This window comes from Acipenser ruthenus, chromosome 10, assembly GCF_902713425.1.
Source record: "Acipenser ruthenus chromosome 10, fAciRut3.2 maternal haplotype, whole genome shotgun sequence".
Classification (NCBI taxonomy): Eukaryota; Metazoa; Chordata; class Actinopteri; order Acipenseriformes; family Acipenseridae; genus Acipenser; species Acipenser ruthenus.
Window position 1 is genome coordinate 46729238 of NC_081198.1, and position 15695 is coordinate 46744932.

The 15695-nt window shown below is 35.9% G+C and overlaps 2 protein-coding genes across 2 annotated transcripts; both read right to left on the reverse strand.

Annotated features, from left to right (window-relative positions):
• Positions 1-3903: 3903 nt before the first annotated feature.
• Positions 3904-8148, reverse strand: LOC117403792 (RNA-binding protein 43-like). The gene is made up of 4 exons (XM_034006214.3): positions 7937-8148; positions 7290-7512; positions 6728-6819; positions 3904-6631 (listed from the first exon to the last, which is right to left on the reverse strand). The coding sequence occupies exons 2-4, from the start codon at positions 7480-7482 to the stop codon at positions 5729-5731; spliced, it is 1188 nt and encodes a 395-aa protein (XP_033862105.3). The 5' UTR covers positions 7483-7512; positions 7937-8148; the 3' UTR covers positions 3904-5728.
• A 633-nt stretch (positions 8149-8781) lies between these two features.
• Positions 8782-15642, reverse strand: LOC117403801 (N-myc-interactor-like). The gene is made up of 10 exons (XM_034006225.3): positions 15488-15642; positions 14966-15019; positions 14467-14541; positions 14022-14180; positions 13099-13215; positions 12150-12324; positions 11039-11145; positions 10269-10455; positions 9835-9941; positions 8782-9620 (listed from the first exon to the last, which is right to left on the reverse strand). The coding sequence occupies exons 2-10, from the start codon at positions 15017-15019 to the stop codon at positions 9420-9422; spliced, it is 1182 nt and encodes a 393-aa protein (XP_033862116.3). The 5' UTR covers positions 15488-15642; the 3' UTR covers positions 8782-9419.
• Positions 15643-15695: the final 53 nt, after the last annotated feature.

Sequence of the window (15695 nt, forward strand, 5' to 3'; positions counted from 1 at the left end):
AATGTAGACTCAAACAATAAAAAAACATTTATCTTGTTTCAAGAAGCAATTGCAGAAATAAATGAGGTGCTGATAGCAAATCCAGGGCTGAGTGGAATGTGATTGATCTAAATGCATTACTGGAGACCAATTTAAGAGTTGATCTTACAATTTAATTGCAGGAAAGGGGAAACCCTCAAGGCAACCATTGCTGGGGTGACCTTTCTGCCCTCCTATCCAAGTGCTGAGTAAGTATGGAAAGCAGACTAGAAGAGTGCAAAAAGGGTGACCTGTTTCATGACTTGAACGCATGACTCCTAGAGGCCAATTTCTTCAGAAAATCCACTCACGTCTAGTCTCTCAAACCACGTAGCTGCTTCCTTACACTGTATAACCTTACACAGATTCCATAAAGTTTGTTTTTTTATTCTGTATTAGCGGATGGTTCAACCACCCCCCTTACAAGTTGTATGATTTATAGAGAGACTTGCAACAGTGAAGGTTATAAATATTGCTTACAGATTATTAACAATTATGCTACAAAAAAAATATTTTTTCTATTCATCAATGTCAACTGCTGCCACAACCTGTTCAACTTGACCTTGTGAAGGGAATATAACTGAATAGTGATGAGTAAGTAATGCTGATCCATGCTAGTTTGTGTCTGTGTATTAGTGTGTGATATCTGAAATCTTTACACAAGTAGCCTTTAAAAAACTGATATGAATACATTATGTTTCTCATTTTCTATTCCTTTATCATACAAACTCAATAGGGTTATTAAACAGACTAGTTTTGGAACACTTATCTTTTATCCCTCTCTTATCCCTCCAAAATATAAATATACTTGCTATGACTGTAAGAGCAAGGCTTAGGATATATCCCTGTTTGATCTTGAAACAACTCTAAAAAGTTGTGTTTAATTTAAAGCATTAACTTGAATGTTACATAAGAGCTCTTTATAACTCAATTTAGTTAACTCCCGCCAGTGCAGTACAGCTTCATGATGACATGGATTTATCTTCACATCTTTCAGAATATATATATATATATATATATATATATATATATATATATATATATATATATATATATATATATATAAAAATCTGTATTCTCCTGGGACAATATGTTTAATTACTGCTGTGGACTAGGATGAACTAGTCCTACAGTCTTTAGACTAATTTAACCTCCGGTTTTAGTGTTATTCTCTGGGAACAGTGCATTTGAGGCTGGGGTAAATGCTCATCTTGGTTTTCTAGGTTAGCACAAGTACAGTAATACCTTTAAAAATAATAAATGGTCAGTATTGTGTGAACAGCTACTATGGATCCTAATAAGGCGTTTCAAGTAAAAAAGAAAAAGAAAGTCAAACATATGCACCCTAGAAACATGACTGCACAAATCATACTTACATGGTTGTAGTGTAAGTCCAGTTCATGTATTGCCATTCAGTTATTGTTTAATTCTTAATGTACATTATTTACTTACGACATTAGTAATAAAAGTGGTCTATTAGTGACTCAAAGACATGGTTCTTCTGATTGTACCATATGCACTATAAAGGGCAATTACACAAGGCACTTTGTGAAGGGTTATTAATGTTGCACCTAAGAGCCTTGGTCTTATATTTGACACACGTTTCTGCATTAATAAATGGGTTGCGGTCAACATTATGGATTAGGATAATTCAACAAACATGAACAGCTTCTAAAAAAAGCAGTACGATAATGATTTCACAATGTTCCACCACGGCTGTCATCAAGAGAACTTTTGACTTTCTTAAAAAACACACACATTAAAAAACATCTGGAGGTCTTGACCACTCTGGTAAATAAAGTGGAACCCTGAGAGAGTCTGCCAAATCTTTGCAGCATATTTTGTTTTGGATAACATCCCATTGCTTTTTAGATGAAGTTTTAGGGAAGGAACAGAGAAGCTGATTCTGGAATCAGAATTAATCTTTTTCCGTTTGTCCAGAGAGGAGCAGTGTGGAAAATGGTTCCCAGTTTAATTTACTGCTGCTCCCGTGCTGTTAAATCAACAGGCTTGGCAGACCTCCTCCAGATGTCTTGGCTGGTGAATGTACAGAACATAAGACACATTTCTTTTTTCAAATGTATTTATTTAGAGACTACTTTCAGGTCATTTGGATTTTGATAATGCCCACTCTCCCAAGATGGGTTTAATGAGAACTCTAGCATGCTTGTTACGCAAGAGCAGAGTGAAAAAAAAAAAAAAATACTTTAACAGAAGAGACTGCAGTAGTTTGCAAATACCCACCCACCATAAATAGAAATGTAGAAATCACATGACATATGCACACATTCTTGAATTACATAACTAAACAAAAATAAAATAAAAAATTCAGTGTGGATTTGCATCCTGTCTGGCTTCCAGCTCTTGTCAGGAATGACAATGAAAGCTGGTTGAATGCTAGGTAGATCCACTAGCTGGAAATGACTCCTGCCTTTGGGAAGAATACCACATCTGTCATCCAGACTTATTAGAAGCTAGACCTCGTCCGTCTCACTATGAAGAGACATTGATAGGCTTCAGAATCTTACCAGAAAAATCAAAACGGTTCATCTTATGCAAAGCCCCCTGACAGGTGATTACCTGGTTACAGTCAGGCTGTAGTTACTAGTATATATGTTATGTCTGATTTTCTGCCCATCAGTGTGTAAACTGAGTTTGTGTGGAAATGAAGAAAGAAGAGGCAATGCAATAAATCATTTTTGCACCACGTATTTTGGTATTTAATGTACCTCTGTGTTTATCACAAGGATTACTAAGAATGAAAAATAGTCCCAGAGATTTATCTTCCTATAAAAAAAACATAATATACTACTGTATATATTATTTCCCTGCCATTTGTACAGAGATCTCACTGACTTAAGTGTTTCTTCTTCTGCATGAAACAAGAAATAAGCTTTGTCAGATAATTTAACTGCTGTAACAGATTATAATGTTAAGGAGAATCAATAAAAGTATCCCAGTGTACCCATAACCATAAGCAGATGGTACAGTATGTTTACTAGCTGTAGGCGAGTTCTTATTCATTTACATGTCTGCAAGAAAGCCACATCATTTTATTTTTTAAAAAAATGCAGCAAAGCAACACTGAAACATATCCTCAGACAGTTTTTGTTTCTACACCCAGTTACCCACATTTTGTTTATTAAAACCTGCCAATTGTGGCTAAGAACCCAAACACATTTGAACCCGACCCCTTTGGACTTAGATGGTGATGTAGCTTTATTCACACAGTGAAAAAGCATCCTGATAAATTCAGCTGTCTACACCTCTGATTGTCTGTGCCCAGTCCTCTGCTCTTTTCACTTTACTTGTTGGGTTCTCTTTGGAGGGAATGTGGTAGGAAGTTGATTAAAGCCTGGGACGGGGAGCCATGTGTATAACATAGCCTGCAATTCAATACCTTCTACCCCAACTGACCCATACAATGTCATCATCACCATCATGTGACTCTGTTGCTTAAATAACCCCATATTCTGAATCCTGGTAATTGACTTGAAAGGTCTTCTGCACCCTCAGTAATGAACATTTATGGAAACAGAGCATTTAGAAATATTGCTGGAACTCTGAATCAAATCTCTTCTTACAAAGAAAAGCACAAGAAGCACTGCATTCAGGTCCCACCCTCTATTATTTCTGACCAATATCTCTGTCAATTATGCCCTAAATCTCAGAACTGTTTTTTTGTTCCAGTTTTCTCCACATTATTCTGTGTTATATATATTGTAGCACAGGAATCATTGAAGACTAAACTGTAAGACTAGGAATAGCCACCTTTGTAAATACTATACAATAGAAATGAGAACCTTCAAATATATCTTCAAATCTCTCCAGTCTTAACTAGTGCAAGCAGAGGGCCCTCATAATCCATAATAATTACACAGTACATGAAAGGTAAATTTTATTTTTTTTTTAAAACAGAGTTTATCGGATTATAGCCAAACGCAATTCAAAACGACTACAGGACAGACTGAAGGACACACGGACACGATCAGTACATAAGAAAAGGACACTAAACAGTACTGCCATTTACAGTTGTACAGAGCACTAAAAAAATGAATCTTCAAATCTGGGCCTGAAAATCACCAGTAGATTATTGTAATTTTTTAACCATGGGCCCAGGCATCTAAACTATTTCTAGGGGTTAAAAAAATAAACATGGCAAACATGCCTTCAGCAGCCTGTAGCTTAAAGACATTCCTAGCTTGTAAATGTGAAGGACTCCGCTAATGAATTGTTTTTACAAGGTCTACAGCTCCCCCCAGTGGTATAATGTATTATGCCACTAAAAACGAATTAAACCTGGTTTACGAAAAAATGATCGTGTCACCTTTAAGATCTAATCAGCACACCTTATGAAAGGCATACCTTAATAAAATTTGAAAGAAATTAGTTCTGCTGTTTTGGAGTGATTGGGATATTGAGAAAACTCCAAGGTTTCCCAGACAGCAAATTCACTGGTGTACTGTCTCAGGTTTAAAAGCAATAGAACAAAAAGTCTGAGATACAGCACAAGCAATACACAAAGCATTCAGATATATATGTTTATAAAAACTCTGATATATGTATAGGAGATAGTGTGGTCCAGTGGTTAAAGGGCTTGTAACCAGGAGGTCCCTGGTTCAAATCCTGGCTCAGCCACTGCCTCATTGTGTGACCCTGAGCAAGTCACTTAACCTCCTTGTGCTCTGTCTTTCGGGTGAGACGTTGTTGTGACTCTGCAGCTGATGCATAGTTTACACACCCTAGTCTCTGTAAGTTGCCTTGGATAAAGCATCTGCTAAATAAATAAATAATTATGGGAGCATCCACTACACCCAGAGTGGAATATAATAAATGGTTAAAACAAATGAATACAAATGTTTTCTTTTTTCAAGTTAATTAAATTCCTCCACAACATGACCTAAAAACTGAGATTCATACAAGCATTTAACTAACTAAGATATATGTGATTCAGTACTGGGAAACAAATAATATACAAACAAATATGTTTCCATGACGGCAACACCTTTCAACCCAGGAGCACTGTTAATCCATCTGCATTAATAGGAAATTGAAATATAGTTTTAATGTAGTTTAAATACAACAGCTACATTGAATATGGTATGACAAAGGTGGAAAAATTAACAACATTTGTTTTTCTTTTAATAATAACCTATTAAAGAAATATGTTTTATAATAATTAGCAAGCACAGAAAGTTGTGTTTATAAATAGGTTACCTGATGACCTTTAAAGTTAAAAGTAAATGACGTACAATTTACGGATGAGGAAACCACCTGGCATTTAGCCAGCGTTGACTGAAAGAAAAAATAGAATTAAGGTGGACTGATCTAACAAGTTTGGCACAGTGCTTGAGGTAACATACAATTATACATTAAATAATACAGTAATTCAAACAGGTCCCCTTCATGAAATAATCAACATTGAACTACATCAGGATACACACTACACTTTTTAGTGTATGTTAACGTTTGTCATTACTGTATATACACTGCAATCAGAAAGGGGAAGCTTCCACTGCTCCAGTCCACTAATCTGAAAGGTTGTGTATTTATCCTACAATAGATGTAAATAATACTGGAGTACAACTGAAGATCTTTTGAGCAATTTGCTTAGAAATTCAATAAAAGGTGTGTGAACCCTGCAACTTGACATACTGAAAAGGATTTCAAAACTTATTATACAGCTACGTACACAGACTTTTGGTTTTCCTTATCTCTCAGACCAGTTGTCACAATGCATGCTGCTGTACAGATTATTTCCTGACATTCTGTGCATATCTGAATTCATAGTCATAGGGAGGGAGTTTGGTTCACCGGTTCTGCCGGTGCTGTAATAGGACATGTCTGTAGCACCAGGGCTAGCGCTTAACCACCTGTCCTTATCATGCAGAGAAGACTTCATCTGCATTTCAACAAGCTGACAGAACAAGTAGCAGTCTGATGAATTACCAATTATGTCAATATGACCTTCCACCGGGGTAAACAGGACCCTAGGAAAGCCACAGCTTACATCTTTGCATGCCTGTAAGAATTTCTCTTCTTCAAAGTCTTTTTCATAATGAATCGTTTCAGTGCGTAAACGTGACTGCACATTGCTCACCCATTGCTCTATCTCTAACTTTGCTGTTTCCAGCTGCCACAGACCTTGGTACCTCTTTTTCAGTGTTACTCCGGTAAGATCACCCCCCACTTGTGTTGTGGCTTGCACATCATGTTTCTTTAAAATCCATTCAAAGTCATCTTTATGAACATGTTGTATGTACCGAAACACATTAGTGTCCAACCAAATGAGACATGCTTCTGTGTTGGAAGCATCTGCCTCAGAACTGAAGGGTGCTGCACCCTGCTCTGAGGTCACTGCTCTGCTGCTCTGTCGCTCCCTTCTCCGATCTCTAGCCGTCACACTTTTCTCTTTCTGTGAAGTTTCAAGCAACCGCAGTAGATCTTCTCTCAGCTTCTTGATTGCTGTGAATGGCCCCTCCACTTGAACCCTCTGGTTATCCTGCAAAGGCGAGATCCTAACTGCTCTGTTCCTGGTCCGAAGTTCCTTTATCAACTTCTCATGCTCACTGAAAAGTGATAAGTCAACTTCTGCGTGTGTATAGCAGAACACCTGTAAATATTTAAAAAATACTGTATCTATAAAAAGAATATTAGGCGATAATATTCAACTTCAGGGGGAACAATATTTTTGAGAAAAACAACTTACCTCTTCACTGAATCTATAAACAGTTAAAGGGTATTCCTTTTCAAATTCCTTGTCTGCAAGAAGCTGCTCCACTGTAAGCACCCGGTCTGCAACTGTAAAACAGTAGAGAATAACATCACATTCCAAGATTTGTTTTACCTCTAATTAGCACAAAAAATAAATATAAAAAAAAAACGCATTGCATAACTGGTTCCCATTTTCATTTGTTAAATATATTTTTGTGCTTTGCTGATTTGCTCCAATTCTGATTTATTTTCCTTAAATGTTGTTTATCTATAACACAATCGATTGCTGTTGCTTCCAGGCCAATTGTGCCCTGTATTTTAATTCAAATGTACTTTAATGGTGCTCTAACTGCAACCACACCATGTGACCTTGAGCACAGGATCCAGTAGGTACCAGGAGTTTATGAATTTTTAAAAATACATATTTTCTTAAAAAAAAAAAAAAAAAAAACATACAAAATACTTTCAGCACTACATGTGGTAAGAAAATGTAATTTAAATAGCTCATTTAAATCTACAAGGACAAGTGAAATTAGAATATATATTTATATATTTACCTTCCTTCTCCTCAAATGTAATATAAGCAACACCTTTGATTCTTGTTGGGTACTTGATTTTTTCCACGTCCCCCCCGGCGCTTTTAGCTTTCTGAAAGTGAATCACAAGCTTGTCTGCCATTCTTCTGCAATCAAGCTCGTTTTGTGGACAGCCTGAAACAACGATGGTTCTCGCCTCATGTGTTCGGTCCATCTTCACCTTACTGCCTATAAGACAGAGAGCCTGTGCAGAAATAAGACACAATCCAGTGAAAATGTAACGTTTTAATAATGTGTGGAATCATCAGCTAGGCCCCCTGAGTAAGTGGGTTATCATGCCTACGCAGTTTCCTAATATTATTATTATTTTAATTATATAAAAGAAGGGTTATTATGACTTAACCTTGATATTACTAAAACCTGGGCAACTTGATAACACAGTAGTATCCGTCGTGAAAGTGAAACGAACCATTTTAAAGACATTTTACAACAAGCTTAATTAAATAATAATGTATTAAATAAATTAAACGTAAGAAAATAAGGAATACACGGTTCTTGTGACGACATGGGTATTACGATATTATTTTATTTCTTTGATTAAAATGAAAGTTTCTTTGGCAAAGCCTTTTTGCTGCACAGTATCAGTTTACCGAAATACAAACGCTTACCGTTGTAATGAAAATATCAGTTCAATAAAAATGCAATGCATCTGAGTGAAATACGCAAAACAAACGTTGGGTTTTTTTTTTGCTTGCAGTTAAAAGCGTCGGTTCCGTGTTGTAAGAAACGGTGCTGTCCCGAGGTGCTTTCTGGATACTGTAGTCTATTAATTTGTACATTTGCTAGAGACTTTAGCCTTGTGAACTGTAAATCCCAAAATGCAACTCGTCTTTGCAGTTTGTTCGTTGTTGAATTTTGGACTATCGACAAAACTGTATTAGCTTTCTTTGTGCAGTTTACATGTATTGTTGTTGTGAGAATACCATCATGTGAATATTTACATATCTCATGTGGCTATTTACAGTATACCTAAGACTGTGTGTTCACAAGCCACAGTCACGCCTAAATCTTTAAACTGATACTAAAATGTTTATACCTTTTCTTGCAATTTACCGTTTATAGTACAGTAACTTGGCTATTGTATTTACTAACCTAAAATGTTATTTTTTATTCTCTGTTACTGGTATTTCTATTTAAAGACAACAGTTCTTATCTTTCCATTTTATCTTTAAAACAATCAAAAATCATGTTATATTGAAATACATGTTTATAAAGACATATTAGTCGTGTCCTGTCCTAATAAATGTTTAAGACTGATATACTGATATCTCATATCTTGTCATTTTCACATGGCTACATTGCCCTACGGCACATCTGCTCAATATTAACATGTAACTGAACTTTAATAAATGGGTAAATGTATATCAATTTAATTCTTATTTTGTCATGCAAGATAAAAGGGTTTCCCAAACATTTTTTTTTTTAGCTATGTATAATTACAATTGCAATCCTGTACAGAATATATACCTTTAATGTTCTTTATTATGACATTCGTAACATAAATGCAAACATTACAATACATAAGATCACTTTATTTGTACTGAACAACACAGATCATCATGATTGTTAATACACTTATATAGGACCCTATCCTATCCTCAAACAGTTTGAAAGGAACTCTGAGGGACCAGCAAGGGATTAGTTTAATGTCTATAAAGCAAATCCTCAGTTACCCATCTCAATTTCTCTCACACACTCTGGCTACAGGCACGTCAAGGTGTTGTTAATGCGGAATCATTGGGATCCTTTAAGACCCGACTTGACAATGTTTTGAGATCAATCAGTTACTAGAACCTGGACGAGCAATGATGGGACAAATAGTCTCTTCTAGTTTCATATCTGAATCACTGTACTTCATCTAGCCTAAAAAAATTAAAAAAACTAAATAAAACATATTTGGATATATTTCAGTTGACACACATTTTTGCATTAGATCTATAGCCCAGTACGACCACCATTATATTTCTTGAATGTGACAGATAGATGAAGGATTACAATAAAATACTTATCTGAATTAAGAAACTAAATAAGAAAATCAACCGTCATCTAATGCAAGAGAAACACACAGGAATATTATCCATTCCTTGAATATTATTCACTGGCTACAGTTTCTTCATTAAAATAAGCCATAGTGGTTTGTCCTTGGGCGTTGTATTTGATATTCTCCACCTCTCCCCCGTAGTTGTTGGGTTTCTGGAAGTGGATCTCCAGATTGTCCTGCAAGTCCTCCTCATCGAGAACATCACTGATACCAGACAGCAGGACTGTGCGTCTGGAGGTGCCACAGAATGTCTGGTGAAAAACGAAGATGAAGAGGGGCGCAATGAGTTGCAGAAACAAAAAAGAAAAACATAGCACTTTCAGAGTTATAAACATCATTCTGATTTCTCCAGAATCTTACAACTAAACAATCTTAACTGGGAAGACTGAAATATGATGTACCTGCAACTCTATAAAAGTGTATCTTTGGCAGTAACAAGTATTTTTTATTTTTTTTTATCCTCACCTGGAACTTTTTTATTTGGTGTTCAGTGCACAGACTGACAAAAACTTGAGAAACTCTGAGTCCCATATCTAAGGGGTAGGTGTTCTTCATGGCCACACGCTCAGCAACTGCAAACAGTCAAGACACAATGTTAATCATTACATTTGTGTTTAAATATAAAACACCAATGGTATGAGGAATGAGGTAGAAGTGAACTAGTTCCCAGTTCTAAAGAAAGCCATTTGGATTTTGTAACTACACAACTATTAAATAATCATTTTGGCGTGTATATTTACTGTATATGCCACTACAAAACTAAAGCAGCAAGAGAATTATGAGAGTATATATCAGTAGGGTATGTTCAGTATTAAGGCTTAACTGCGTTTCTGCACTAGTTTGTAGTACAACCTCTAATTCTGAATATCCCTGATCTGAGTAATAGTTTTAATGCAAACCTCCAGTATGCAGAAATGTAATGACTGCTGTTCCAGAATCCTTGTTGTATTTGACATTTTCCACCTCTCCTCCTCCCAGGCTTGGCTTCGAGAAGTTCAACTCCAGTTTGTCTCTGATCCTTTCTTCCGGTAGAATAGGAGGAATATTTGACACTTCAATCTTCTTCAGAGAAACATTGAGCTGCACCTGCAGAAGTAATGTTTTTTTTTTTACATCTAACATCCAGGGGGAGATTGATATTGTTACCCTAATTTATTAAACTCTTGTCAATTATAATGATCAGCATTAATACTCTGTAGTCAGGATATTCTCCAATAAAACCAGCTTAGAATTCACAATTACAATGATGAGACTGTGGGTGTGATGAATTAGGCTATCAAGTGATTTCTGTGATTCTCATCTCCAACTCAGGATTCTATTTTCATATGTACATTTGCATTAATACCAGGGTACTGTAAATGTCATGTTCTATTAGCATGAGAGACTTGGGAACAGCATATAAATATGTCATCCTGACCACTGATATCTCTGTACATTTATATCAAACCTCAAAAGTATGAAACAGTCCAAAAGAAAAGTTCTCCTGAGGGTGTTGGCTATTAAGTGATCAGGGTTGGTTCCTGCTGTAGATGTCCTGTAGAGATTCTGTTACCTAGGTTTAAGAATCTTGAAAATATCAAAGTACATTTTCTTTAGATGCAAAACATTTTATCCAAATCATTCTGAATTTCCCGGAACCTTGTTATGTAAGTTAAAATGAACTCGGTACCTCAAATTTCACTGTTGTGTCTAATGCCACACGGGAAGGCTTCACGTCCATCTTCGTTTTGTCTATGGTCACTGGACATCTGGCAAGTTTTAAGATCCTTTCAGCAACTGAACAAGAAAAAAAGGGTTAATTTGTCTTGTATAATATCCCCAAGTGAACTTGACACAGCATGTTGCAGAATGCAGCTGTGCGCCATGTAAAATTGCACTTTTTTATCATCCAAAAACCAAAAAAGTAAAAAATGTCAGCCATCCTTGGGCACAGGTTTTCCCTGAGAAGTTTCCAAAATTAAACTGGCATCTCAAATAGTTTATGCGATGTTGCGGTACACTCAAGTGATTTAAAAGTGCTGAATATAAATACCACCACCGTTTAACATGGCTGATTTAAATGGTGGCGGATCTAAACACCCCACCTACCATTTTACTTCCTCCACTGATAAGATCAATTGAATTCCCATTTGCATATGAAGAAGTGTTGGTGGAATGACAATTAACATATAAGCTCCTGTCACGTGGATGCTTAATCGTGCACAAGTTTATCTTTATTGATATTGTTTAACTAATGTATTGATTAGGGGTGTGCTGATACTCATAATTACGTTTAAGAAGTATTTATTGGCAGGTATTAAATAAATCCATTCATTAATGTGTTGATTTCAAAACAAGAAAAGCTGTCCTTCCCTCATGTTTAGAAATGAGTACCAATCAATGGCAAATAACATCTGCACTGTGTTTTAAAAGCTGATTGGATGTGAATTTTTACTATAGGGTCCTATATTTGACATTTTTACTGCCGCACTAATGTAAACTGAGGCCGTAAACTGGATTTTGAATGGATATGCGAACATGAAAATGCCATGTTCGTCCCAGCACTAATCTTAATAGATTAATACAAATACCAATAATGTCAGGTAATACCTCATTTAGACCAATTTCAAAACATTTTCAACTAAAGAATGAAAGACAGCTGCTCAGGTGCAGGGTTCTACAGAATTCTAGTGGTTCTATGACATCAGCCGTTACCTGAGGAAACTCTGAACAAATCATTCCAGGCAGCCAATAGCCAAGCTCAAATACAGCAGTGCAATTACAGAACTACCCTCTCGCACCTTGTTCTTCCTCAAAGGTGATCAGAGCCTGGCCTCCACTGAGGGTGAGAGCAGGGTTCTGAATGATGGAGAACTGGCCCTGGATGTGAAGACAGTCCTTCTCCAGCTTGTGATCAGGAATCTCCTTTTCCACTCCAATAAACTTAACCGCCTTCTCTGGAATCGCTGCTATGATCTGACCAATGGAAAATGGAAAACGAGGGAAATATTGTTCACAGAAATTAGTTAAAAGAGGGTTCTTGGGGGCTCCCGAGTGGCGCATCCAGTAAAAGCACTTGCTAGAGTGCAGGATGCGCTCTATAGCCTGGACGTCGCGAGTTCGAAGTCCAGGCTATTCCACAGCCGACCGTGGATGGGAGCCAGGCTGCAACTGAAAACAAGACAGCTAATAAATGCATGTGTACTTGCATGTGTACTTGGTATTCTATGCCAGGGCTGTCCAATCGATGGCTTGTGTGGCAGGTATGGCTCATTGAGCTCCGAAATGTGACTCTTTTAATTTAAACATGTTGCATATAAGGCTGCTAATGGATTTGAAAAGACAAGGGAAAAAGGTGCAGTTAAAATGTAAAACAACTAACTAAACATTTACATTTTTTTTTAACCTATTGGTTGTTAATCTGGCTCCATTAGCCCCAAATGTTGCACAGCTCTGAGTATATATACCTTTACTAATATATGATGTATAGCAGTGTTAGTCTGTAAATCTGTACTACCAGTCACACTATTTCCTGTCTGGACTGAAGGAAGGTCAATAATGCTTGGGAGTGAAGCCTCCTGAAGCTGAGTCATGCTGTACCTGTTCATGACTCTCTTGTGAAGCACTGAAAGGACTGTAACCATCTCCATTCTGCTTTACTCATATGTTTAGTCAAAGTATGCTGTTTTTATTTAGTGTTTGGATTTTCTTTAGTCTATAGATTATGTTGACCAAGTTAGGGATCGTTACCTTAAACTTTTGCTGCAAAGATTCACTTTCTGATCTCTTGAATTTAAGCCTTTCTTTCTGTTTATTGATCTGATGTCTCAGATGGTGGTTTGTTTTCTCCATTGCAAGAGCCTCTTGCTGCAAATCATAAAAAAGACTGGTGTAATTATTAACAAGGATCAAGCAAATAATATTATATAATATATTCATTTATTATGTTTCACTGATTTAACAACAAACTATAACAATATATAAAACACTGAAAACCTTGTAACACCACCTCCCTAAGTTCAAGATTGAAAAGATACTGCATCTTGGAACTAGTGTTGGACCACATATTCAAATATTTTACCAATTACATTTGACCAATTTATTTAGTAAACAAGGAGTCAGTGAGGTTAACAAGCAACATACAGTATGCCCGGCCCCCAGTTATTCATCACTCTTAGAAAATGAAAACCATTTTGATCTTGCATATATTCAAATAGTAAGCAAATGGTCTTAGTGGGGTCAAACTCACAAATATCCTGCTCCCAAGCATCACAAACCAAAAGGGGTGATAAAAAATGCTTTCTTTGTATTTATTTTGAAAAGATCTTAGTATCATACTCTTCCAACGTGTATAACCCATTATAATGTCACAATGTCCTCCTCATTATAATGTCACACTTGATTTCCACCACCTGTTCTTTCTGAACCCGCGTGCACCTATATAAACCAGTGTTATCTGCATCCATTATACTGGCAAAAACAAAGCAAACTGTTGCTATAGAGCCAGTCTGACACCTGTCCCATACCTGGAGGTTTAACAAAGGAGGACTGTATTTAGCAATATTAATAAAGGGTCATTAAATCACTCCAGTGGGTAAAATAATCTCAGTAGGTGGAAATGAATGGGTTACAGTGTTTAGTAAATAGAAATGTAACCCCTACTGTAACAGTACCTCAAATCTTTTTTTTTTATTTTCCAGCTCTTTCGAAAACTCAAGCTCCTCTTGAAGAAGCTTCATCATCTCATCCTGAGCTTGCTTCTTGTGTTCTTCATGGTCTAGTTTATCTAGCAGCAGTCTGGATTTTACTGTATCTGCTTTTTCAAATTGTATCTAGTAATAAAAAAGGGGAAAGTTATGATACTTAAAAATGAAGTTGTTGTAACTGTTTTCTTTGTAATAACAGACAGGACCAGACATAATACTATTCTAAAATGCAGAAACCAGACACTTAGCTTGCAAGAGAATACATTATACAAAGAACAACTCTTTTTCATGAATGACATTCTGGATGGCAGCAAAGTCGGTAGAATAAGATATATATATATATATATATATATATATATATATATATATATATATATATATATATTAACAGCTAGGAACATTATCAATTTACCTTCAACTGTTGCAGTTCCTTTTCTAAGTTTCTAAGCTCTTCTTGGTCTTCTGGTGACAATTCTCCAAGGGGCGTCTTTGAGTGAAACATAGCATTTTAAATGATTGATTTTCATTACTGAAATCATATCAGTTTAATGGAATGAACAGTCATACAATCAAAAAAACACTACTTTGCATGTGTTTCTCTTCCTGTCAGTTTCTAAACTGGATTCAAATAGATACACTAGCTTAATTATGTAATAAGTATGTCACGTTTATTCTAAAGTTTATATTTACCAACTAGAAAAACAGGTTAAGCATCTATCATTTTTAAAAATGTTCTAAACCTTGCTTTTTTGTCCATTTAATAATAGCTCAGCTTGTACCAAACTTCATTATCAATTGCCGAAATTCCACTGTATATATTTCTGGAAAATAATAACAATAATAATAATAATAATAATAATAATAATAATAATAATAATAATAATAATAATAATAATAATAATAATACTCACAACATCACCATTGAGGACTAATGGCTGTGGAGCTTCATTAGTACCCATTGCCATCTGTGTGCGATGATAAGGTGCATATATAATACAGAAACATGTCCATATTACTTACTGGTAGTTACTGTTAATTTGCTGCACACTCTAATACGATACTTTATAAGTACATAACAAACGCGTGCCGTGGCTGTCGGCCTGTGCTCGTGATTGTTATTAACTGCAAGTACTGGTATGAGCCAGGAAGAAACATACAGGAAAGAACCATGACAAAAACACAGCATATCACGTACTGTAGTAACCATATTTTAGTATTAACTGGCTATTCCATTTCATCTATTTGTTTTACATAGCATTTTAACGCGATTTATAAATAAGCAGCAGTGAAATAAAAACTGTTATGATTAAGCAAGTTTCACTTTTGCCTAGTTACTTAAAATAAAAATAATTATACTGTGTTCAGTTGAAAAGTGCGTTACCTCGTTTTTATGTGGAATCTCATAACTTACATGTATTTGTGCCGTGACTTACCTTTTCAGTAAATATTAAAGTCCAGTATTTCTCGCCAACACTACAATACTACCGTGTGCAAAGTGTTCACCCCCCTATGTTTTTTATCAGAAATCACGTGCGCTGTTAAAATGAAAACCGAAACTAATTAAGGGTGTTTTCTATAAACTCTGCTTCTGCGCTAAGTGATATGGTTAACATGTCTGAGTATTTATAAATAGCCACCCCG